This window comes from Lynx canadensis, chromosome D4 (genome assembly GCF_007474595.2).
Source record: "Lynx canadensis isolate LIC74 chromosome D4, mLynCan4.pri.v2, whole genome shotgun sequence".
Classification (NCBI taxonomy): Eukaryota; Metazoa; Chordata; class Mammalia; order Carnivora; family Felidae; genus Lynx; species Lynx canadensis.
Window position 1 is genome coordinate 6,812,946 of NC_044315.2, and position 24,818 is coordinate 6,837,763.

At 39.4% G+C, this 24,818-nt stretch overlaps 1 protein-coding gene across 2 annotated transcripts; it reads right to left on the minus strand.

Annotated features, from left to right (window-relative positions):
• Positions 1–1,303: 1,303 nt before the first annotated feature.
• CDC37L1 (cell division cycle 37 like 1) lies at positions 1,304–24,602 on the minus strand. Of its 2 annotated transcripts, XR_003964127.2 has the most exons (8): positions 24,347–24,602; positions 20,183–20,464; positions 17,206–17,299; positions 10,885–11,000; positions 10,402–10,524; positions 6,725–6,889; positions 2,508–2,999; positions 1,304–1,973 (listed from the first exon to the last, which is right to left on the minus strand). XR_003964127.2 is itself a non-coding variant. In XM_030293177.2 (7 exons), exons 1-7 carry the CDS (start codon positions 24,476–24,478, stop codon positions 2,898–2,900), a joined length of 1,014 nt encoding a protein of 337 aa, XP_030149037.1. In that variant the 5' UTR covers positions 24,479–24,602; the 3' UTR covers positions 1,348–2,897. The 2 variants fall into 2 exon arrangements, 1 of the variants encoding a protein (XP_030149037.1); XM_030293177.2 differs by having other exon boundaries at positions 1,348–2,999.
• Between the last annotated feature and the right edge of the window lie 216 nt (positions 24,603–24,818).

Consider the following 24,818-nt stretch of genomic DNA (forward strand, 5'->3'; position numbering starts at 1 on the left):
GAATTCACTTTTAATGTTTGTTTATTTTTGGGAGACAGAGCGTGAGCAGGAAAGGGGCAGAGAGAGAGGGAGACACAGAGTCCGAAGCAGGCTCCAGGCTCTGGACTGTCAGCACAGAGCCCGATGCGGGGCTTGAACTCACAAACTGTAAGATCCTGACCTGAGCCGAAGTCGGATGCTTAACCGACCGAGCCACCTAGGCGCCACGTCATGTTAATTCACTTTTAAAGGGGGGAACAGGACTGTTAAAGAACATTCAGTTTTCCTAAAGGTAAGTTATAGGACACTGTGAGCATATTACACAAAATTTGAAAGAGCCCACTAATGGTGTAACTGGTTGAGAATGTTACCCCTCTTTATCTCGTAGAGAATAATTTTAAATTCGTATTCTCTCCACTACCATAGATAAAATGACACGGAGTTAGCAGGCAGTAAATGGAGTGGTAGCAACCCAATTAAAAAAAATCTTTTGTTAGAAGCTTACTTTTACCAAATGAAACAAAAGTCTGATGGATCCTTTCAGTCATCTGTTGGGACATTTCATCTGTCTGGACAGCCCACCAAAGTTCATTTTGAAATGTGAATTATCCCCTTGCTTAGTACACTCATTATTTCTTAAGAAACAGAGAAGAGGACATTTTTCTTAAAAGTAGTTTGTGGTACTAAAGCAAAATAAAGAAAAAAAATAAAAAGTGTCAATTTACTGTGCTCAGTACTAACCTCAGTACTAACGTACTACTAATTATGTGAAAGTTAAAGTCTTTAAGTGCAAATTATGGCACTCCTCAGTGGTTCCCAGAATAAACCCAGTCACACTTACATACAAAACCCAGAACACTTCCCTTGGAATGTAAAAAAAAAAAAAAAAAAAAATTTATATACACACACACACACACACACACACACACACACACACACACACACACACATATACACACCTGCAAGTTACACCTTAAATAGTTCTTCCAGAATTCCTGTTTCAGAGAACAAAACCGAACAACCCTTCAGGATTAGCTTATTCAGTGTGCTGATCACTTCTCTCCTAACGGTAGTCAGTCCTTAATACCTTTAACTTAAAGGCGGCAAATGAAATCCAAAACAATCTGGGTGCTTCCAGGCAAATCCTGGGGAAAAGTGGAGTTGAGGAATGGAAAGTAACGGCTCAAGAAACATGTCAGTGAAATCAGGGGTTTCGCTCCTGTGTCTATTCTCTATTTGACAGGAAGGGAAAACAAGAGCCTGCTCCAGAACAGAAAAAAAGAAAAAACTTCTATAACTAGGTCATTAGTTAAAAAAAAAAAAAAAAAAAAAAAAAAAAAAAATTACAGGCTGATGAATATTACCATATAAATTAGTCAAACATTTTATTATAGCGTATATATTTATATCAAAAGCACAAAGTTTTATTCTGAAAACCAGGAAGATTGTGATGTTCCAGAAGTGTGAGTCAGTAATTGCAGTCCATTTCTACTGGTGCCACATGCCTTATCACCTCAGCCAAACCAAGGTGCAAACGAGGCTACGGTCACAGGTCTGATCACCGTACGGGTCCCTTAGCATTAGCGGTTTCTCAAACTGAGACACGGACTCCCAATCCCAGTCAGCCGTCTTCCAGATGTGTGCTGCTGCTCTCAGTGGGACTCAGCCACAGACCACACTCAATACACACCGAAGCCCACATTCCCCTAAGTCCGAAGATTCATCCTCAATAACAAGGACAGCACAAGTAGCACTGTCATCTACTTCCAAATAAAACGAGTCATCACACACCCTGGCACATCTGAAGTGAATTATATAGGAAGTAGTAAAGCTCAGAAGCATTCTGTGGTAACTGACCTAAGGACAGCGAGGACAAATGTGGTAAAAGCCATCATTACCGACAAGGATCACCAAATTCTTAGAAGTAAGTAGTTGGGCAGCTCGAGGCAGTGAGGTCTTCAAGAGTTCTCCTGCCTTTTAAAAAAGTCCTTGGGCTACATAAAGAATGAAACAAACAACCATGATTTTAAAAATCAGAATATTCTTCCTGTTTGTTCTTATAGGCCATTAGTATTCTTTTAAAACTTGCTCCCTGAGAGATCCCAAACTATGTCAAGAAATTAAGAGTGAGCTTGAAGTTATCTTATTAAAAAAAAAAAAAAAAATCTAGGTTAGCTTTATCACTTTTTATATTACTATAACCCTTAATATTAAAAAGTCAACAGGATAAAATTAACTTCTAAATAATACAGTCTTGAGAATACATAGGGGGTAAAGTCAGTTATCTATATAAAAATGGTATTATACTCAAAGATTTAACTGATGGTGTCGAAAATACAAATGTAGTATTATTTTAAAGGGAAAGACTTTGTTTTAATGTTTACCACCCAGCTTATTTAGTAAAGTAGATTATCCACTACTGATTTATTGCTTTTAATATGATGAAACACCAGATTTGACAGCTAAATTAGCAGGATACAAGTACATTTTATCTTTAATTATTTTTGTAGCGTAGGACATGTACATACCCATATAAAAAGAGACTGTAGCAGATGCCTCCTAGAATCAACCGGTTCTTGTAAACATTGCATTTGTGCAGATTTTCCTACTTTGATTCCAAAACTGAGTACAATAAGATTAAAGGCAAATTTAGTAGCCAAAGAAAACCAAAAAAACCCAAAGTCCAGTTTGACGTCCCACAACATATGGTATCACTCTCCTCTCTTCAGAAAAAAAAAAAAACAAAAAACCTAGCAGCACATAAAAAAAATTTTACAAAACGTTTCAGTACTCTTTTTTCCCCTCCCATCAAAACCGAACAAAAATAAAGTGCAGCACCCATAAAAGTGTCAAGAAAATAGCCAAGTTCTTCCTTTCTTGTAACAAAATAGCACTTGGCCTCAGCAGTCTTAACCAAATCATACAGTGTCCATCATTTTGGATTCATCATCTTCTTTATGTACCACTGAGTTTAAACTGCAAAGAGCTGTATTGACAGAATACTGAAGATAATCTGGATTCTGGAAAACATAAATAGAGGGAAGAAACAATGGATGATAACCAGTTTTATGCCAGCATATACAACTACATGTTCAGTTTCACACTATTTCTCTGCGATGTATGTGGGAAAGAAAATGGACTCAGAGGTCAAACTTGGGTTGAAACCCAAGATGATGAAAAAAATAGACAGGACCATCCAAAGAGGATGTGGCAAAGACAGATGATATACGTAAAAAACAGAAATGTAATAAACACTAACTTTTTTTCCCTTTTAACAAAACGGTGCAAGTTAAATTATTTAGTCATAGAAGGGTACATCTTTCACGTAACTATGTGTACAAAGCTATTGATAATTTAAAAAAGATATGACTTTAAGTCAGCAATGTGTTTTAAAGATTACTATCTAATTACCACAGTAAATATTAAAAATGCAAAACACTTGAATAAGGAAAAAAATACAATTACCGAGTAAAAATTAGTTACCTTCAGAGTGTATTTTGGTTTTTCAAAGATTAAAAACAAACTCAAATGAGAAATTATTAATCTTTTGAGAGGTACTTAGATCCATGTATTAAAAATTGAGAATAAAAGAACATTTTAATTTCAATTTTTGTAGTTCCTAAATATTCTATCTGTTCGTTTCTAAAGCTAAGAAGAAAACCTTATTTAATAAATGCAAAAACAAAACCATTATTTGTTAAAGCACCATGACTAGGGACATAAGCCCTTAAAGACCCAGGACTTTAGGAAATTCTTCCCTAAGAATTCAATTTTGTCTATTCGGTTGTTCTGAATATCTGCCAGCTACTCAGTGTTTTACTACTGTTACACCCAGTTTCATCTGTTTATTTAATGAACACCAATGAGGAAAACAGCCCAAAGAGAAGACAGATGCCGTAAACTTTCCCATCTCATAAGGAGGCGGGGTTTTCAGAAGGTCCTCTTAGTAAAGTAAGTATGTGTAATTCCATTATTTGTAAAAGTCAAAAAGCTAGCCAGAAGTTGGATTATTCCCAATCAAGTCTTGACGAAGGCAATGGCACGAACAACTGAGTGAGGTCTGGAACACTTACGTGATGTTAGACCTCAGTTCGAGTCCTGCCATCACCACCTAATGCATTGTAATCCTGGAAGAGAAAACTTAGCACACCGTAGTAGGTTAAAAAGCTGGTCTACAGGAAAAACCTAGGGTAACTGTCACGACACCTCTAAGAGGCCTTGATTAGTTCTCTCAAAACTAAGGATGAGGGGATTTGGCTTATTTGACAAGATTGTTGTCAACCGAAAAAAAAAAAAAAAAGAAAAGCTAAAGTGTTACCCAAATTTAAGTTTTATAAAAAATTATTAAACCCTCATTACATTATCCCATTCTCCAAGGAAACAGAGCTAAGACCTTTACTGACAACACAAGCCCAATTCCAAAGGCCCTCAGAACGGAGCTTACAATTACTCTACCAAGACTGGACAGGAGAGGACCTCCAGAACTCAATATCCATCTCCCCAGGAACTGTAAAATCTACGGAGAGACTTAAAAAGCAATGAACACACCTAACCTAATCCAAACTTAAACTGAACTGATTACCCCAGATTCTCATCTAGTAGCATTCCCAACACATTTCTCGTCCCAGTGACCGGTTCCTCCCAAGGGGACATGACTGCGTATTTCGTCCTGTTCCTAGCGTGCGATTCAACAACCGTCTGTAGTGCAGGTGAGTGAGCAGTGCAGGGGACAGAGATCCGGGACCGGAGTGATCAGCCGCATCAACTGCTGGACTGACTTGAGGCCGACTGCCTAACCTCCGTGAGCTTCGGTTCACTCATCCATAAAAATGAATGAAAATGGATCACAGGGTTTTGAGAAGATTAAATGAAACAACATATGAAGGTATTTTGCAATCTACAGACTGATGATAATAAAAATGGGATGTTATCATTATGGTAAGCTTTTCTTCCAAAAGCTTCCCCTCAACCAGTCAAAGGTCCTTCGGTGCATCCAGCTGAAATTTTACACAGCCCTTCCCTCCCTCAGGAGGATTGGCGCAGAATGCTCAACTTTTCCAACCACGAGGAACAGTCTGTTAGCCCAGAGGAACGGAGTCTGAACAACCCCGATAATATCAGCAATTTCAAAGTGTGAAAATTGTACAATCTCAGCCCCGCACCTCGCAAATGTGACAGCAAGGAACGCCTGGCAGCAGGCCTCAGCTGCTACCGGTATGTGCAATAAGAACTTAGTTCTCTCAGACCAGAAGCAGCTCTTTGGTAATACAGGCCAGTTCTCTTTGAACGTAGATCTTTTCCCTCTTATGTTCAGAATCAATGACGTCCCTCCAAGTCTCTTTTTTCCTTTGTATTCATTATGGGGTATCTTCATTTTAGGAGATTTATATATTGTATATATTGGATGTGACGGTGTCTTACAGTCATAAAAGTCCCTCGGAAAGACTAGTTAGATGTGGGCTATTTCTCAAAGAAGAGGAAATCACTACCATACTTAAAGACATTAAGAGATACTCTGCAGGACAAATCAAGGGGGAATATTGCTTATCTCTCTAAGAGGTAACATTACTAATTATGTAAAAATCAAGATCTTCATTATTTCTATCCTTGAGAATTAATATTTCTGGCTGAGTTGAATATTATCAACTCTTGTCCTTAAATTGTCACTTTGACCTACAATTTATGTAACGGAAATGGTGAAATTATAGTCATAGGTATAGGTACTGAAAATCTCAATTCCTACTGCTTTATGAGATTTAAAACTACAGGGCTCTCCTCCCATTGTCTTCTGAATGAGAATTCCCTTTTCACTATGTAGTCAACAGACTAACCTGACTAAAGTTGGTCGTAGAATCTTGGGGTCTGGAAAGGAGAGATGACTGAGCTCAATTACAATGCCACTACAATTAGCACAGGCAGCAATTTTGTTGTGGTAACAGTATCAGACCAGGGGCCTAACCTCTCCTTCTGACAGAAGCGACGCAGCTTTACCTTGATCTTGTTGCAGAGGCTCAGACAGTTGATGCCTATTACTAGAAAGAGCAGCTTAGCATAAGGTGCACTGACATACTAAGCATGCTACCTCTGCTAAGCAACGCCAGCATTTAGTAAGACAATATTAAATAAACTCATGGAACAAATCACCTTGGTTGCCACTGAGATGTATGCTCTGAAGCCAACTCATCCTAAGAAATTCTTCACAGTATAGTTCTACTGAGAATGAGGGGCTACTCAGGAGCCACGCTGAGAAGTTTAGGATTGAGATGATCCATAGGTAACACCTGCCCTTAAGGATGCTTAGGTACAAGGGGCCTGGGTGGCTCAGTCGGTTAAAGCGTCTGACACTCGATTTTGGCTCGAGTCATGATCTCGAAGGTTATGAGATCGAGCCCTAGTGTTGGGCTCTGTGCTGACAGCACGGAGCCTCCTTGGGATATTCTCTCTCTCTCTCTTCCCCCCCTCCCCTGCTCGCGCACACATGCTCTCTCAATATCAATAAACATTAGAAAAAAAATGCTTAGGTACAACTCTTCTATATTTGAAGGAGTGGAATTTGGTGTCTAAATCCCCAAGGGAGGGAAGACATTTATTTAGTGACCAAACATGGCATGAGATGAAAGAGTTATCTTTTGAGGCGAAAATATTTAAAATGACCTCACATACATTACATGTAAGAAGAATAGTCCAAAAGAACAAAAATTGTGTGAACTAATAAGTTCATAAAGTATTTGCTTTTCCAACTTACTTGTGATAAGGATTCTAACGAACCTATAGATCCAACACCAGAATGGGGAACATGATTCTGAACTGTCATAGGTTGAAAACTTGGTGATTGAGAATAAAGTCTGACTCTTGACTTGAAAGCTTCAAGTTCATTTTTGAATGCTTCGAAATAACCTTCTTCCTCTGCCTAGAAAACACAAAAGAACCAAAGACTGTTTTTTAAGACTTCGAGACCACACAGTAAATTCTAACAAACATATATTAGATCTGAAGTGAAGGAAGTAAAGATAAGGTGAATAGTTTAAATGTATGTAGAAAACACCAAGATCCTTGTCAGATTTGTGAAAACTACCAGTTTCACAGGAATACGAAGAATTGGCTTCGTCCATTTTCTCTGCTCCAGCAAAATAAACAGCGCGCGCACACGCACGCACGCACGCACACACACAAATATAACAAAAGAAAGTAGGTATTCTCCATATTTCTAGATTCTTGACAGGATCCAAAGTAAGTCTCATTTAACCTGTCATATTCATTCTATCCCTTCCCATTGCCAAGCAACAACCAAGGGCTTTTCTTAAAACATTCTAATTCTCCATCGATTACCTGTTTATAATAATTCTCCAACTCTATACTCCCTATTTGTAAAACCATGAAAACTAAATAAAATTCAATATTCACCTCCATTCTGGAAGCATCTTAGTGTTTTAGTGAAGCAAATACCTTTTCAACATTATGGAGAGAAGAAAGTATGAATAGTATGCTGCAGGAGGGGAACTCCCTCCAATGACGTATGTAATACAAGCAAGATTCTTGAGGGAAAACACCCAACTGGCAGTCGCCTCCACTTAAGTCTCCCCTGCAGGTAAAGAATGACATGGCACATACCCTACACTAACAGGACCTTAGGCTTTAAGTTCAATGACGAAAGAGATTTTGTCACAATCTCATTCCATGATCTCACTGGGCCCATTTGTGTGGAATGCTGTGTTTCCTTTAATGTAGTCTAGGTCTTGTGGATTAGTTATTAACATTATATCCATACACATCATGCAGACAACATTCCGTGCTGCCATTTTATCTTTTTATGAATTCAGCAGCCACGTCTTTAATTGTAGCATTTCACTTTAACCAGTATATGGCACTTGTGTGGACACCCAGGACGTCAGCCTGCATATCCAGAGGTAACCCTTCTCAAACGGTTATGCAATTACTATTAAAGGAACCAAGCGGCACAAGTGCTGGCGTGCCTAAGGCCTAGGGATTTAGGTCTGGAGAGACTGGACTGACTCTTGCCGGAAGTAACCCACGGGTCACTTGCTTCGTTTCTCTATGCTACTTTCCTAACTTGTAAAATAGAAAATAATAAACCTTATAAAATCTCATGAGGATTTAACGAGCTAATCCACGTAAAGTTATTAGAACAATACCTGGCACAAGGTAAGCACTCTATGAAAGTTAGTTATTCCTGAACTTAAAAAAAAACTATGTAGAACATAATGTTTACGATTAAAGACTTTTCAGTTCTACTTTGACAAAGTAAATTTCAAAGGATAGACACAGTTTGGCTATGTTCCATTATTCTATTAAGCACTAGTCCAAACATAACCAATAATGTAAGGCAAAGAAGAAAGTATGGCTTTTATTATACTTATGTGTCAAGTGAAATTTAGAACAGTCATCATAAGCATAACTAAAATACCAACTCCATCATTACTCATTAAAACTCTACTGTTTTGGGGAAGTTTCCTACTTAGGCTGCACTTTAGAAGAGTTTACAACATTTAAGGTAGAGCTACTATCACTCTGATGTGTTAAAGTTCAATACATTTAATACATTTTCCCCCTGTTTATAAAAGAAAGTATTTTCACTCTAGTATATAAAAAAGAAAATGGAAATCACTTATAATTCTCCCATCCAGATATTATCAAAGTTAAGTTTTTGGTGTATTTCCTTCTAACATCTAATTGTGTATGCTGAAATGTATCAAGTCACTCCTTTGCCTCTTTGGTTTTACTGCTTACACATGTATCCTTCAACAGCATATTGTTCAGTTCTGCTTGTTTTGAAACTTCATAAAAATATAGGATACTCTTTGCTTTTTCATCCACAGTGACGCTGGTTACTATTTTACCAAATGAACATCCCACAGTTTATTCCTTCTACTGTCAAGAGACACCTGGGTTGCTCTCAGGCTTTTGCGATTATGAACAATTCCCCTCTGAGCATTATGTATCTGCACATGTAGCCTTGCTTCTCAAGGGCAGCAGTTCTCAAACTTTATGCTCTCAGGACCCCCACTCCCTTTACACTGTTGAAAATGATTGAGGAACCTGAAGAGCTCCTGTTTATGTCGGCCATTATTTGTCAATGTTCACTGTGTTAGAAACTAAAACCCAGGCATTTAAAAATTATCTAAAATATAACAAATTAATTACATGTAAACATTTATAACACTTTTATAAAAAAAAACAAACCAACCCTATTTCTGAAACAAAAATATTTACTGACAAGTCTGGCTTAACAGAAGATAGCTGGATTCCCACATCTGCTTCTGTATCAAATAACATTCTAGCGTCACTATGAGAACAGTTTTGACTCTAGGCCTCCCAAAACCAGGTCTTGAAGACTGTTGGGTGTCCCTGGACCACATGCTGAGAAACCTGTTCTCTAGCATATACACCTAGAATTTCTGGGTTTTAGCACTTGTTCAACTCTACTAGGAAGTTTTCCAAAGTGTTTGCACCAATTTATACCTCTACAAGAGTGAATGTGAATTCTTAACTGTTCTTCTTGTACAACTTTTCAATCATTAAGTGTGAAATGGATTTAATCTTTCAAGATTTGTCTATTTTTCTTTCATAAGTCCAATACATATCACTTCTTTTGATTTACAGCAAAGCATTTCCTCACATCATTAAAAATTCTTAAATTTTAATGTCTGCATAATATTTTATGTACCACAGATTGTTTTTATCCATTCCTCTAGTTGTTGAATTTTTAGGTTGTTTCTTGTTTTTTTCCATTACAAAAGTCATTTCTCTTTAACTGTGAGTTCTTTTATTTTATTTTTGTTAAACTGTGAGCTCTATACATAGAGGATTACCGTACCTACACTATAGTCGCATCATCTTAAGCTGCAGTCCTTGCATTCGTAGGCAGTCAATACTTACTGGCCTCTTATAGAGCTCCCTTAAGTCTAAATTAGCATGAGATCAGCAATGTAATTTTTTCCCCCCGGTATAAAACCTATAGGGTTTAGCCTGTGGCATTCTGGTTGGGTGGCTTCCTTTAATGTATATGGACCAAAGAGGTCTCAGCTAAGGCTTAATCTTCCCATTCATTTATTTTTAATATTTGTTTTGGAGGGAGGGAGGGAGGGAGAGAGGGGGAGAGGGAGGGAGGGAGGGAGGGAGGGGGGGGAGGGGGGGGGGGGGGGGGGGGGGGGGGGGGGGGGAGAGAGAGAGAGAGAGAGAGAGAGAGCGAGCGCGCGCGCACGCTGGGGAGGGGCAGAGAAAGAGGGAGACAGAATCCAAAGCAGGCTTCAGGCTCTGAGCTGTCAGCACAGAGCCCGACGTGGGGCTCCAACTCACACACCGTGAGATCATGACCTGAGCTGAAGTCGGATGCTCAACTGAATGAGCCACCCAGGCGCGCCCCTTAATCTTCCCATTTAAAAATATTAAATAGCTACTTACTTTGGCTTTCTGGAAAAATAAACGAAAACACCCTCTTGGATCCACATTACAGTTTTTGGCCATTTCCATAATAAACTGCATCACAACAGCTTGATGTGCTATTTGTTCCATTAGAGCCCCTTTCTGAAAACAGACATTAAAATTACCGAGAAATACCTCTGGAAACATATTTGACATTGTGCTTACTATGTGGATTTTAAAACATGATTTTCAAATAGGCTAAAAGAGAAAAAGGTTTAGAGTATACAGGAACAAAGAAATGAGGCAGCAAAAAAAGCCTACTGGCAAAGTTTCCTTATGCTAACTAAAACAACTATAAAAGTTCCCACGGTAAACTCAAGTAGGTCTAAAAACAAAAAAATTATAATTCTATTTGATAACCTTCCTGTTTTCATTTAAAGGAAGTAACATAAAAAACAAAAAACCAGAAAAGCATATCAGAATTAAATTAAGGGTCCCAGAAACTCAAGGTTTACACAATACCTGTTCGGCTTCTAGATGAAAACACCATAAAATAAGATACTTAGCAGTTTCTTCACATACAAGGTATGGATGGTCAGACAAAAATCTCTGACTATCATCCCATCGACTCAACATACCTATAAAAAAAAGGATTAAATCACAACTGTCAAATACTCTTATAAACAAAGAAATGGTATTTTAAAATGATTCTCTTTAAAGACAATTCACATTACTACAGCAATAGGTTATGGTAAAAGAAAGAAGAAAGAAGAATAAAACTCTTTTAAAGCAATACCCAATATATTGGAAACAGCTTCCAAAATTCACAGAAAGTTTCATTTCAGATAATTAGGTTAAAATAGGGCGACTGATTTAAAGTAAAAAAAATCCTGCATCTGAGGAATGCCTGAAATTCCAGGCAAACTGGCTGGTCATCCTGGGCAGAAGTAAGTACAAATGATTTCAAGACACTCAATATTATTTACTCACAGAATACAAATTTTTCTATTAGAAAGATGGAGAAGAAAGCAAAACCTCAAGAAACTATACTTAGCAAAGACGTAATAAAAGTGAAAAACCCCATCATCTCTAATTTATTAAAAAATGTCTAAGCTGATAAAGTCAAATGTTGACAGCAGAGAAAACCAATCAAGTATGATAAAAGTAAATGTACTTTAACCATTTAGTCATGTTGATAACACACAGAAAACCTTTCAGAAATTAGTGAAGCATATTTAAAAGCAGATGCCATTTTGCTTCAAAATATCAAGCTAATCCAAATACTACTTAAGGTGTATCTGTATCTTTATCCAAATTAATAAGAAATTTGGCCAAAAAGTCAATACCATCATGGAACCAGCAAAGTGTTCAGCTTTTAACTTTGTCCAGTAAGCTTTACACATGAATAAATTAAGTAGAACAACATTAGCTTTAGACTCTTAAGACTCATCCAAAGAAGTCTGTCACTGAAGCATTCTGGAAATTTTAGAAGGTGGTGTCAATAGTTTGGCAGTGACATCTTTCCTCTAGATACAAATTGAACTTCTATGTGTTAAAGTTCCACGTTAGAACACAAAGAAGAACAAAACTGAGGACAAATGTCTTTTTGACAAACACACGTTTAGCAACACATGGGAATCAACTGAAAAGAAATGATTGCTGTTTCTCATTTAAATAAAGGAGGGAGGAAGCATTTTAGCATTTTCTCGTAAAGAGTTTTATTAAGTATTTTCCCAATGCTTCAGATGGAGTGATTAGGGCATTTTAAATTCTGAGAAACAATGATTTTGAAAGTTACTTAAAACTACTTCTCAAGCTACAGTTAAAGAGTCTAATAACTTCTGAGGGTCAGATCTAAAGAAAGCATAATCCTTATTTCTTATACCTGAAGCCATAAAATAAATCCTATGAAGCAGTTTTGCGTTAGCTTTGTTAGAGTCCTGAAGAGGTATTTCAACTCTATCCACCATCCACACAGAGAGCATTGCTTCTGTTTACTTCTCCATGGCAGCATCATGACTTACTGAGGCACCCAAATCCTATCCATTTTGGTTTCTTTTACAGGAAGGATAATACGAAATGGTTAGTGACATTTATAGGGATCATGAGGGTGTCATCGAATGTTAAAAATTTTAAACTATCCATTTAATACCTAAGACAAAATACTTGACCACAGCTTTTCTTTATCTGAGAAATACCTCTCATCACTTGATTTCAAAAATGCATACCGATTATCATGAAACTGACACATCAGGTTACAAGAGCCCACACACACCTTCGTGGAAAGAGTGTGGAATTTTATGAACAAAATACTTCAAGAAACTCCAAGGCTTTAGTGGAACAACATACCTGAAATCACTGTGACGTTATTTTACAATTTGTAAACAAACTATGAGTAGCACAATCTCTCGTGGTGACTAAAACAAGCAGACTCGAGAAACAAACGGCCTAGGTCCGAATACTGGCCTTACCATCTCCTATGCCTTGGCTAGCTCTATGCCTCCTTTTCCTCTTCTGTAACATAGGGCTAAAAATAGTATCTCATTCAGAGGGTTTCTGTTGAGAATTAAATGAGTTAATACACATGAAGCATTGGGGACAGTGCCTGACAAGAGGGTACATACTAGGCAGTATCAACACAAAAGGGAACAATTCACTCTTTCAGCGAATATTAGACGCTTTGGAGAAGACTAATATAGTCATTTCAACTGGCCGGCCAATCTCTGCATGCTCAAAAAACCTTATCTTGATGAATTAGGACGCTTTAGTTGTGTGCTTCCACGTATGTATTTTCCTGAACATCTAAATCCCAATCCATCCATCAGCTCTCGATATTCCACCGGATTCCGAAAATGGTTGCCCCAGACACACGACCTTATTGATTTCCCTTTCCTCGTGGCATTATATTTACAGAATAACAGATTTGAATCCTTCAAATTACACTAATGATTTTCCTATCTCTAGCTGCGGAAAACATCCCAACAAGGTTGAGAATTTCTCAGTGGAAGTTAAATAACCTTTTTCTGTATTTCCCGAGTCCCAGATCACCTACATTTCCAGTCACCTGCCACCAGACAACTATTTCTACCTACACGTTTGCACGTAAACTCCTCTTATTCGAAACCAAACCCATTTTTCTCTCCCTGCCATCTGCAGTGCTTCACAGGCTCCATGTCACCCACTCAAGAATTCTAGAAATTCCTCTAGACACTTCCATTCCTCCCACATCAAACTGATCACCAAGTCTTGTGGTGATACTATTATAAGCTGTTAATATGGTGAATCATGTTAATAAATTTTCCAATGTTAAGCCATCCTTGAATTCTTAGGATAAACCCTTTAAAAATACTTCTTTTTCATGTTATAAAAATGATGTATATTCATTGTGAAGAATTTGAAAAATCCAGAAAATCATCTGCAATCCTACTACAAGAGATGATTAATGTTAATGTTAACACTTTAATGTATTTCTTTCTGGAATTTTTTTTTCAGTAGGCTCCATGCCCAGCGTGCAGGGCCTGACCTCATGACCCTGAGATCAATACCCGAACTGAGATCAAGAGTCAGACACCTAACTGACTGAGCCACCCAGGGGCCCCAGGGCTTTACTTCTAATTACTTAAATAAAATTAGGTGCCTGGGTGGCTCAGTTGGTTAAACGTCTAACTTTGGCTCAGGTCATGATCCCACGGTTCGTGGGTTTGAGCCCCACAGTAGACTCTGTGCTGACAGCTCATTCTGTCTCCCTCTCTTGCTGTCCCTCCCCCCTCCCCTGCTCCTGTGCTCGCTCTCTCTAAAATAAACACTGAAAAAATTTAAAAAAAAATTAGAATCATATCATGCATATTCGTTTTAAAAATATTCATTTCACTCCACATTCTATTCAGGAGTTTTTATACTAAATGTTTTTCAACAAACAGGGTATCAATGTGGTTTTGAAAAGCAATGTGTAAGCGCTTACATTGAGGAAATGGAATATCTACCTTCAATACAAATGAGAAAAATCCCATCAGAGTATTTACGCAAACATTTACATCTTTCAGTAAAAACTCCAGTGACGACATCCCACATAGATTCAAAGATGTTAAATCACAGCTAACTTTGGCTGGAAGTGAAAAGCTGATGTACCATGAAAAACCGTGTTAGATCATCAAAAAGCAGCTCTGATGATCACAAAGAAAGTGAGGTCAGAGATGCACAGGACTTGGAATAAAACTTCTGGGAAACTGAAAAGAAAACAGACTTTGCTGCTAAACTGGTATATTTATAAAACATGAGTTAACTAAATTAATAAATTAACTTCAACTGTAGGGAGGGAAATCCAAGATTTCATTGCTTCAAAATACTCCACGATATGGTTGTACCATTTATCATTAGATGGTAAAGTCACATAAGTAAGATGGTCAACAAACAGCACAACGGAAATGTTAATGTCAGGCACACATGAAACCGCAGAGAAGTACCGGTGTCAGGTCACCGGAGCCCGTCACAGCTCTCTGTGTCTCAGGCTCGTGCCTTCCAAGAGTTGGGAATGCAAGCCCAGTTAGGAAAGCCTCTGCTGGAAACTTTAATTACAGCTGCTATTCCAGATGTGATACACTTTGAAGAAGTGTATCAATGTAGTCATAATCCTGACAGATGCTTTCTTCACTCTCCACCATAATAAGCACAGAACACCAGAAACATTTGCTTGCACCCAGCAGGAACAGCATTCCACTTTCACTGAGCTGCCTAAGGTCTCTGGCTGCTCTGTGCCACAATTCAGTCCACAGGGACTTCCATCATCCCACCGTACCGCATGCCTGCAAGCTGGCCCACGTCATGCTGACAGAACTTGGTGAGCAGGAAATGGCAGGTATCCCAGATGTCTTGGTAAGATATATGCAGGCCAGAAAGTAGGAAAAAAACACATGGAAAATTTGGGAGCCTACTACCTTAGTAACATTTCTAGGGATCCAAGGAACTGTGGCAAGTAGGACATCTCCTCCAAAGGAAAAAGGCAGCGCACATTTCCATCAAAAAACAGGCACAGTGTGAATCTGGGAGTGGCTATGAGGTCTGGTTGACTTTGAAGACAATAAGGCTCTGATTAGTCTTAGGGGATGAGACAATGGAAGCCCCAACACGCAATGGCAAAACCTCTCCTTATTAGTCCTCTACGTATGGAGGTCAAGTCAGCTTTTTTCCTCAGCCATCTCCCTGTTTGCACAATATTGTATAAATTCAGGACTCTCAGTGGCAGACTTGAGATTATGCAGAGATTCAATGGCATGGGATCTCCCCATTAAGGATATTCCAGGATAGCCTCTCAATACCTAATTTGCCAGTAGCAGAAACCAGTGCATGGTGGTGCCATGCTTCCACCACTAATATGTCTGTGGTCCTACTAAGTGAGTTACTGCCCACTTCACATTATTTCTTGGCCCAGAAATTCATTCTACAACAAAAGACATGAAGACAAGAGGCTCATGAAGTTCACTGGTCCTATAAACATCACCACCCAGAAGCAGGTATTATGGAATGGTTAAATGTTTTGCTGAGGACTTAAAAAGTCATAGTGCCAGATGGGTTACAATACCCTGTGAGGCTGGGTTATTCTCCCACACAGAACTGCTTATTGAAGTGCTCTGTTTGCAGCAAAAATGAGGGGACCATTTTGCACCATTAGGCTTCCCATGGCTCCAGAGCTTACAGAAGGCCATCTGGGTGAGAGCACCTTAAAAGATGCTCTTCTAGTACAGATGCAGTGGGACACACAGCCTAGGAAGCAAGGACTCCAGGTGGGAGTGGCCAGTCACACTGTCACAACCAAGACTCATTCACAAAATTTTAAAAAGTAAACCCTGTTCACTTCGCCAAGTTCTGTTCTTTACTTAATTCGAATACACAGCCTTTCTTTTTTTAAAACAAAGAGAGTGAGAAAAATGAATCCTTTATGAATGAACTACATAAAAAGGGGAAAAACCCAAAGTAGTAGCAACCGTTTTAACATAACTGAAGGATGAATGAAATTCTAAACACTTAGGGGAAAAAAAACACCATTGGAAATATATTTCCAAATGTCACTTAATAAGCTTATTGACATACTATAAATGAAAACTATGTTTGCTAAATTAACATGTTACTTGGGATCAAAATACAGACCTCGAACCTTAACCACTAACACTTCCCAAGGCGCTCTCTCCCCAGCAGCACCACACGGCTGACGCAGCAGCGCAACATGTTGTTTCCCAACTCCGCCCTCGCTGCTGCTCCCTCAGCTACACGGGGACCTCCTCCTATGTGTTCTTCAGTCTAGCTCAGATGTCACCTCCTGTGCGAAGTCTTCACTACATCACCCCAAGCCCGCAGTCTTTCTTCAATAGAGAAAACTCGTTTTCAGTACCCTGTAGATATATTTCTATTACTGTATTTATCCGAATGGCAGCTGAAGGATCTGCGGGACTTACACAGCAACTGTTCCAAAACCTGAAAATAATGAATGCTAACCTTATCCCCATAAAATAACCAGATGCCATGGAAGCAAAGAGGGAAAAAGAGAAGAGCAAAGACCAGTTGGGAAACAGAAAGATGCTGTGGAGTAAACAAAGACTAGGTCTCAGAGGGCAGCATTATACAACAGACTGAACTTTGCTTCTCTTCACAAGTTAGTTTGCTGTCAATCTATTTATTATCCAAAAAAAGGGTCTAAAACAAGAGCTGTACAACTGTGCCAGAAGTGGCTACCCAAAAGGAATTTTGTCATTTACCTTCTTTTTGGTACCCATTATAATACAGACACTTTTTGTACACATATTTATGGTATCACTTTATAAAAGAAGGAAAACTAAGCAGCAGACTTACCGAAATGTCTGATTTTTTGTTCATACTTCTGCATAAATGATTTGGATTTATCTTCATCTTCTATTTCTTTTCTTTTATCTTGATTGATAAAACTCTAAGAAAAAAATTCTTTAAGTTAAAATCAGATTTTATATTCTAACTGAATCTTTCTCAGATACTGAGTGCCTAGCAATCCTTCCTATAAACACTGTAACAAGATGGTACATTATACTGATATTATATCATTAAATTTATCTGTTAAACTCAATTAAAAAGTTAAAAATTTCTGTACTAGTTTCAACAGTTTTAAAAAGCGATGTATGTGTGAAAATTTTAAACACTTTAGAAATCATACAAATTCCCTATGAAAACACAGAGAGATCCTTTACATGAATTGCATGTAAATTTGCATTATTCATTGCTATTAAATATTTGCAGCTCTAGTCTAATCTTCGGAGTTCTTGCTGGAAATAAACTTAGATTTTCAAAGCATATAGAGAATGAAGTATATCTGATATAACTTCTTGGCTAAGACGTACACCTAAAATATAGACCCTTGGTTTTAAACTTTTCTTAGGAAAGGCCAAACAATTTGATTCTGAAATCAAGTGCAAATTCTATTAAGGAAGTGCTTATTTTCAATTAAATAAGTCATAAAGCAGATCAAGATGAAGTTTTTATCTAGCCAGAAAAAGTGGCAGGACAGTTTCTCAGAACATTCTGTGATCACACTTAAACCTTGAGATCATCACTGCCAAAAAAGAAAATTGCAAACCAGCTCTGCCAGTGTATAATCTGAAAGCACACAAATTTACATATTTCAAAATAAAAGCATTTTTTCTTTTACATATCCTGCTATCTAGACCAGCACTGTCCAATAGAAATATAATCCAAGTCACAAATATAAAGTTTTCTATTAGCCACATTAAAAAGCAAAAAGATACAGATGAAATTAGTAACCCATTTATTTAAACCAACATATCCAACATATGATCATTTCAACATGTAAGCAAGACAAAAAAATATTAATGAAATTTTTTACTCTGTTTCGTACTAAGTTATCAGAATCTGGTGTGTATTTTACACTTACAGCACATCTCAATTCGGGCTAGCCACATTTCAAGCGCTCAATAGTACATGTGGCTAGCGGCTATCGAGTTGGACAGCGCAGATCTAGACCAGTCCTCTCAAGTCTCAAGCTCCCAGACAAAATCAATGTACGATTTTGAGCAAATGACTGGAACATAAAGATAATCCTAATTAAAATGTGGTATAAATGTAGGCTATGTTATGACCCAAGTTCAAAAACAAACAACAACAACAAAAAAAACAATTAAAAGCAGAGACAAATGAAAATTTTTCTTTGTGACCACTGTGTTAGGAGACATTAACTTTATAAAACAAAGAAACACTGCTTTGACCATTCTCTCTGGAAGAAAAAAATCATTTTAAATAGTTATGGTGTATAAATGCAAACCAGAAATAAAGTAAGTGCTAAGAAGACACACCCCTTGGAACAATATATATAGACCCAGTGAATCATTCAGATAAAGAATGATCTTGGTATGTGTTCAGGGGTAAATAAATATACACTGGCATGAGTACATAAAAAGTCTAGAAAGATACAACTTACTGTTAACAGTGGTTATCTCTGGGAAATGAAACTGGAAGTGAAGGAAGCCTTTCAATTCTATTTTACATACTCGTGTATTGTTTTGTTTTTAATTTTTTTTTTTTTTTTTTTTTGAGGGGAGAGTAGTGAGGGAAGGGGGAAGGGAGAAGGGGAGGAAGAGAACGAGACGGAAAGAGAGAGAGAAAGACAGAGACAGAGAGAGAAGCCCAAGCAGGCTCCATGCCCAGCGCAGAGCCCAACGAAGGGCTCCATCTCACAAGCATGAGATCATGACCTGAGCTGAAATCAAGAGTCAGACACTTAACCCACTGAGCCACTCCGGCGCCCTTGTTTCGTCTTTTGTAATAAACATGTTGCGCTCACAATTTTTCTCAACGTAATAAAGCACTGATCGAGCTTGTAGTGTACATTTAACCTGTGTGTATTACTTGCTGCGGCAGAACTAGCGCTGGTCCAAGGGAAGGAAATTAAAAGCGCTTAAGAGGATACGTTGGGAGTGGATGCTAGGACAGAAACAAAGAGTGTTATAGACTGAGAAGTCTACAGAGTAATGATGGTTAAAGATAAAGTGAATATGGACTTACACGAGAAAGAACAGTCTATCCCTGAAGCTTTGAGTTAAGTTTACAAAGAAAAAGAAGTACTACTTTACACCGTAGTAAAAATGAATTTCATTGCCCATTTCTTCTTCAGACACGACAGTCAAAGAATAAAGCCCACATAATCGAGGGCGAAACAGAACACTACTCTTAATGACTACTAACTTGGCAAAAGTACTGTACTAGTCCTCTCGGTTACGTTGGTAATGCTAAATCTGGATTACTACCCAAGGTTTACTAAACACGCACCAGCAAGTAACAGTGAAACACTCGTTAATAAACTCCGCATCTGCACATCAGCATTACGCAGCGGACAGCAAGCCGACAGAAACAGCAGAGAGCTCTCATAACATCCGAGCTTTACCACATGCCAGGCCCTGTCCCGTGGGCTTTTAAGACATTACCATATTTAGTCTTCATACCCACCCTTTATTGCTGAGGAAACTGAGGCTTAGAGAGGTTAAGTGACTTGCCCAAGGTCACAAGCAGCAGCATGTGACAAAGCTGAGGTCTGAGGCGGTCTGATTCCAGTCAACACTCACATTCGGCGTGCTATGCTTCATGTCCGCGCCACACAGTCACCTTCACGACCACCCCCGTTCGACGCTACGGGGATACAGGTTTCCTGTAGCCAACGCTTTTCATAAACTGTCAAAACCGGACACCATTCACAGCATTCTGCCGCTTTGCTACCAAATGTGCACAACTGGTCTGTACAAACACTCAATTTCTTCTCCTTTCATTATGACCCAATCAGAGGTCGTACCTTATTAAAAACATCCTTGCTAATGGCATCCATGTTCCACAGACACATTCTCTCTCTCTGCACGAGAGCCTCTTCTTTCTGCCTCCACTCTTCTTCGTGTTGCTTCAGCTCCGATACCGCTGTTTGTGCTTTGGCATGTTCCTGATCCAAGGACTCCGAGTTATGCAGGGCTAGGCTACCAAGTTTCTGCTGAGCTTCTGCGAGATTCCATTTGCACGCCACAGAGCTCTTGACAAACTCTTTCTGCTTTTGGCAAGCCAGTTCAATTCCATGACTATACATCTGGAAACAAAACAACATTGTAAGAAACGAAGAAGGCGACGGGTATGTTGGTGCAGCACAATTTTATTTTCTTGCAGTCAAGGATTTCTGTTCAGTCTTTTTTGGCACACAGGTATTCTGCCTTCTGTGTATGCAGTTATACTTTTGTATTATAGGTCTTCTCTTCATCAACTAGATTCTAATCTAGAATATACCACTTCCTTGACAACCATCAGGCAAAAAGCCTGATAATCAGCACAATGTTCTACACATAGCTGGTGCTCAAGAAACATTTGATTGACAGCTTTGTAGTACTGAAACAGCACAATAATTGGGAGCAAAAGCTTAAATCTAGTTCCTCACCTTACGATATGCTGAAAACCAGATCTTTAGGGTTTTGTTCTCTATCACACAGATAGTCTTTAACTTAATCCTAGTCAAAACAGGCAGAGCTATCAAAAAAAAAAACAAAAACAAAAACAAAACAGGTCCACCCTGATGACTGCCTCTGTTCCACTCATAAGCAACAGTAATTAGTCATAATATTTACTGAACCACTACATGTAGGGCACTTTAGTGTTTAATTCCTTATATACCTCAGCTCTATAAAACAAAACTGAAGGTACATTCTTTAAGACTTCTCAGCCAAAACGCAGAACAATTTCAAACTACGTATTCCGAACAATTTTACTTCGATCTGCTCCCTAATCTGCACCACTACTCAAGTCCTTATAATTTCATACCTCAATTATATAAATACAGCCTTTCTCACATGAGGCCATTTCTCCATTCTACCAGACTTGGAATGATCTTGCCAAAAACCAAATCTGATCACTTTCCTCATTCTTAGAGTCCTGGGATAAAGCACAAACTGCAGCATGGCGCAGTCCTTCATGATCTTACTTCCTACTATCTCTCTAGACTCAGTTCCAGTTACTCTCCTCCTCGTTTGCTGCTTCTTTCCACCGCCCACCCCTTTCAGTGTGGCAACCCCTCATCCCCCCAACTCCTATCTCCATTCCAGATTCTGGCATCACTTCCTTACATTTTCTCTAATCCTTCCTTTCCCACCCAAGGTCTGCATACTTCTTACTGGTGTTTTCACACAACATTGTGCTTAATTGTCTACTCAACTATCAGCTTCCTGAGGGGCTAGAATTCCGTAAGTCTTAGATGAATAAATGATTCTTCACTTCTTGTAACAGACTAGTGGTGGCAAATATGTTTTGCAAATATTTTTACAAATATTTGAGGCAAATAGCACTCAAGGTCTTTACTTTTGAGCCGAGTCTTAGATTTCTACTGCAGCAAATGTGGATGTTGTTGCTATTCAGGTGTTTTATTTACTCATTTAGTAGGTTTGAAGCCCAGGTATCACAAGGCCCTAACCAACCAAGTAATATATATAGATATACATATTTTGCTATCTGAAAATAGGAGCAAGAATAACTGTAGCCTAGCTATGCTTGAGCAGGAGCCAGGAAAAGGAGAAAAATGAAGCTATAAAATTTATCTTATAAGAGAAGACAAAAGTATACTAAGAAAGGCATATGGACAAATGGAAATGCCCTGCATTTTCAAATTGTGTGGGAGCAAATATTCATGTCTCAAATCAAACACAGAAATCTTATTTCCAAATTCTAAAAATGATTCATGTTTAAATTCTTCTCCACAGACTATACAGAAAACATCTGGCATTTGAGCAAACTATCCAACATGTATTGAGATGATTAAAAAAAAAACAAAAACAAAAAAGGTCCTATTTTACCTGTGAACATATTGAGGTTTTAGGGGAACGTTAAACATGACTATATTTTCATGAACATAAATTCAAAAAAGGAACTAGGCTGGCATTAGGTTTACTAACATCACTTTACAATTAAAAATGCTCAAACAGGATCTCTAAATTCCGAATTGCTTTTTACTTAAATTGGATCTCAGAACTGTACATCACATATGACATTAAGATGTCTAGATTCCCCATGTCTGGTAAAATTAAACCGAAGCTGTTTTTTGAAAAGATTATAAAATGCTTATAATTTGAATTTAACATTTTATTCTTTCCAAATATTCCAATCCAAAAACTTAAGTCCTAAAGCCAGCAAGACAAGTAAGTAGGTTATAAACACATGGACAAACTTAGCATCAGTTACTTGGCAAAACGTAACACCAAAGGTAGTTTCAGCCTCGTGGTTTGACATCACAGGATGGGAAGTGCAGCAGGTAGGAAAAAACACTGTAGTAGAAGTCACAAGTGGGTGCCAGTTTTAATTCTGCCACTAACTGGCTACAGAGTCTCAGAGAAATCACGTTTAATGAAGAAGGTAAGCCTGTTTACTTAGAAAATACCTCCAGCTAAATAAGCTTATAATTCCAAGTGCCTAAGTAAAGAGTTAATACACAGATATTTTCAAGTTTATCTTTTTAGTAATCTCTACACCCAACATGGGGCTCAAACCCACGACCCAGAGATCAAGAGTCGCATGCTTCTCCGACTGAGCCAGCCAGGCACCCCTCACAGATATTTTCTAAGTTCAGAGTTTATCTTAGGTTACTTTTGTGATTCAACCACAAGGCGCTGAAATTCTGGAGACCTTTTATTCTCTCCATATGCCTTCAAAATTGACAAGAACAGCTGCTGTTCATTTTTCTCCCTCCATAACACATTCATTATATGCTCACATGACACATTTTGTATATAAAGATGACACTAGCAATCCATAATTAGGGGGTGACTACTAACCTGTTGACTCTCATTCTGTCCTCCTAAAAAATGTCTTGCACTTTCCCAGAGACTGGCTGGCCGAAGTACAGTCTATGGTTATGAAACAGCATTTTTCTCCCTGAAGCCAACTAACCCAGTGTACTGGGCACAGGACCTTACACTTACTAGCAAATGATTTAAATCACTCATCTTTGCTGACAGCAAGATGTGCCTAGAGAAAAGCTGTTAATTCAATTAAGCTCTTAGGGACCCTACTCTGCAAGAAGCCTGGAAAGTAGAGACATCCATAACCGTTTCTCCGGACATATTAGTGTTTAGTCTGTGTTCTTAAAATATTCTTCCAAAACACACCCAGGTTAGGAGAAAAACCGGGATAAGGTGATGAGTATGTAAGCACTCCCTAAGACAGGACTCAGAAAAATCCTAAAGGGTACCTCATTTGGGTAAGTTTCAGAGGAAAGAAGGCTGGATTGAAACCTACAAGTAGCACCGGGAATCTGAGGAAGAACTCCGAAGAAAAGGGCAAACGTGTGCCTATGTGTTTTCACTGGAGACTGATGTGGAGCAAAACTAAAAACCTAACTGGAGGGGAAATGGTCACATTAATGGAACGGATTTACACCACCCTCAAAAGCGAGGTTTTACGGAATTTATTCGGATGTCCAAAGTCAATGAAATTGGATCCTAAATTTGTATAAAGTCAGGAGCTCAGTGAATTATTGAAACACAACCAACCATTCGCTGTTCCTAACTATTAAGTGGGCACAAGTATTAGAGCCTTCAAGAGAATAAAGTGCTCGGGTAAAAACACGCACGAGGAGACAAAGGGTCAACGTTAGAGCGTTAGCCGCCCCAAATCTGGGTGCTGTCGGGGGGGGGGGGGAGGGCGGGGAAGGGGGAGGAACATCTTCCCAGGATGGGAAGAAATTAGCCAAGGTGAAAAGGTGTGCGTGGAGGTGGAGATTGGGAATATACGGCCAGCCCTTCTCAGAAGCCCTCAGAAGATGCTACAATAGCCGCGGGATGGCATCAAGCCCCTGACCCCCGGGAGTGAGATGGGGACGCAGAACAGGGTACAGGGAGGGTCGCAGAGGCAGGGCCGCGCTGGTCCCCAGGCCGGCACCTCCCCATCCCGCCCCCCCCCCCGCCCCCGCGCCCGAACGCGGGACCCCTCTCACCTGGGCGCCGCCGCCCGGCAGCTGCGGGCAGCGGGGAGAACTGGGGGACACGTCCAAGTCACTCTCTTCCTCGGCCTCACCCTCGGCCCGAGGGAGGCTCCAAGGTCCCGGCGGCGGCCACGGCTGCTCCATGTCCGGCTGCCCCCAGCCCTAGAGCCGCCACTGCCAACGGACTTGGCGTGAGCGGAACCTGCTGCGCGGAGCCAGCCGCCCCAGCCTGCCGGGGCCGTTACCCAGAATCCCTCTGCTGGCCGCGACGCCGACGCACACCCCGCGCTGGCCTGGGCCGCGGACGGCGGAAGAAGACGGACGGACTTGGCTACGTCACTTCCTGCTTGGGGGTTGGGGCTGGGAGGGCAGGTTCTGGGCGTGCGTGAAGGGGGTGGGTCAGGGCTTCGTGTTTAAGGTTGCGTTCTCCGAAACCTTTGAGCGATGCCAACATACCCCTAAGGGCGCTGCGGGTGACATAGTG

Excerpts from the sequence above, each read along its gene's own strand:
- CDC37L1 (XM_030293177.2), bottom strand. The coding sequence starts at position 24,478 with ATGGAGCAGCCGTGGCCGCCGCCGGGACCTTGGAGCCTCCCTCGGGCC. Across the intron at positions 11,001-17,205 it reads ACAAAAAATCAGACATTTCG|GTATGTTGAGTCGATGGGAT; the intron begins GTAAGTCTGCTG and ends TTTTTTTTATAG. Across the intron at positions 10,525-10,884 it reads TTCATCTAGAAGCCGAACAG|AAAGGGGCTCTAATGGAACA; the intron begins GTATTGTGTAAA and ends GTCTGTTTTCAG.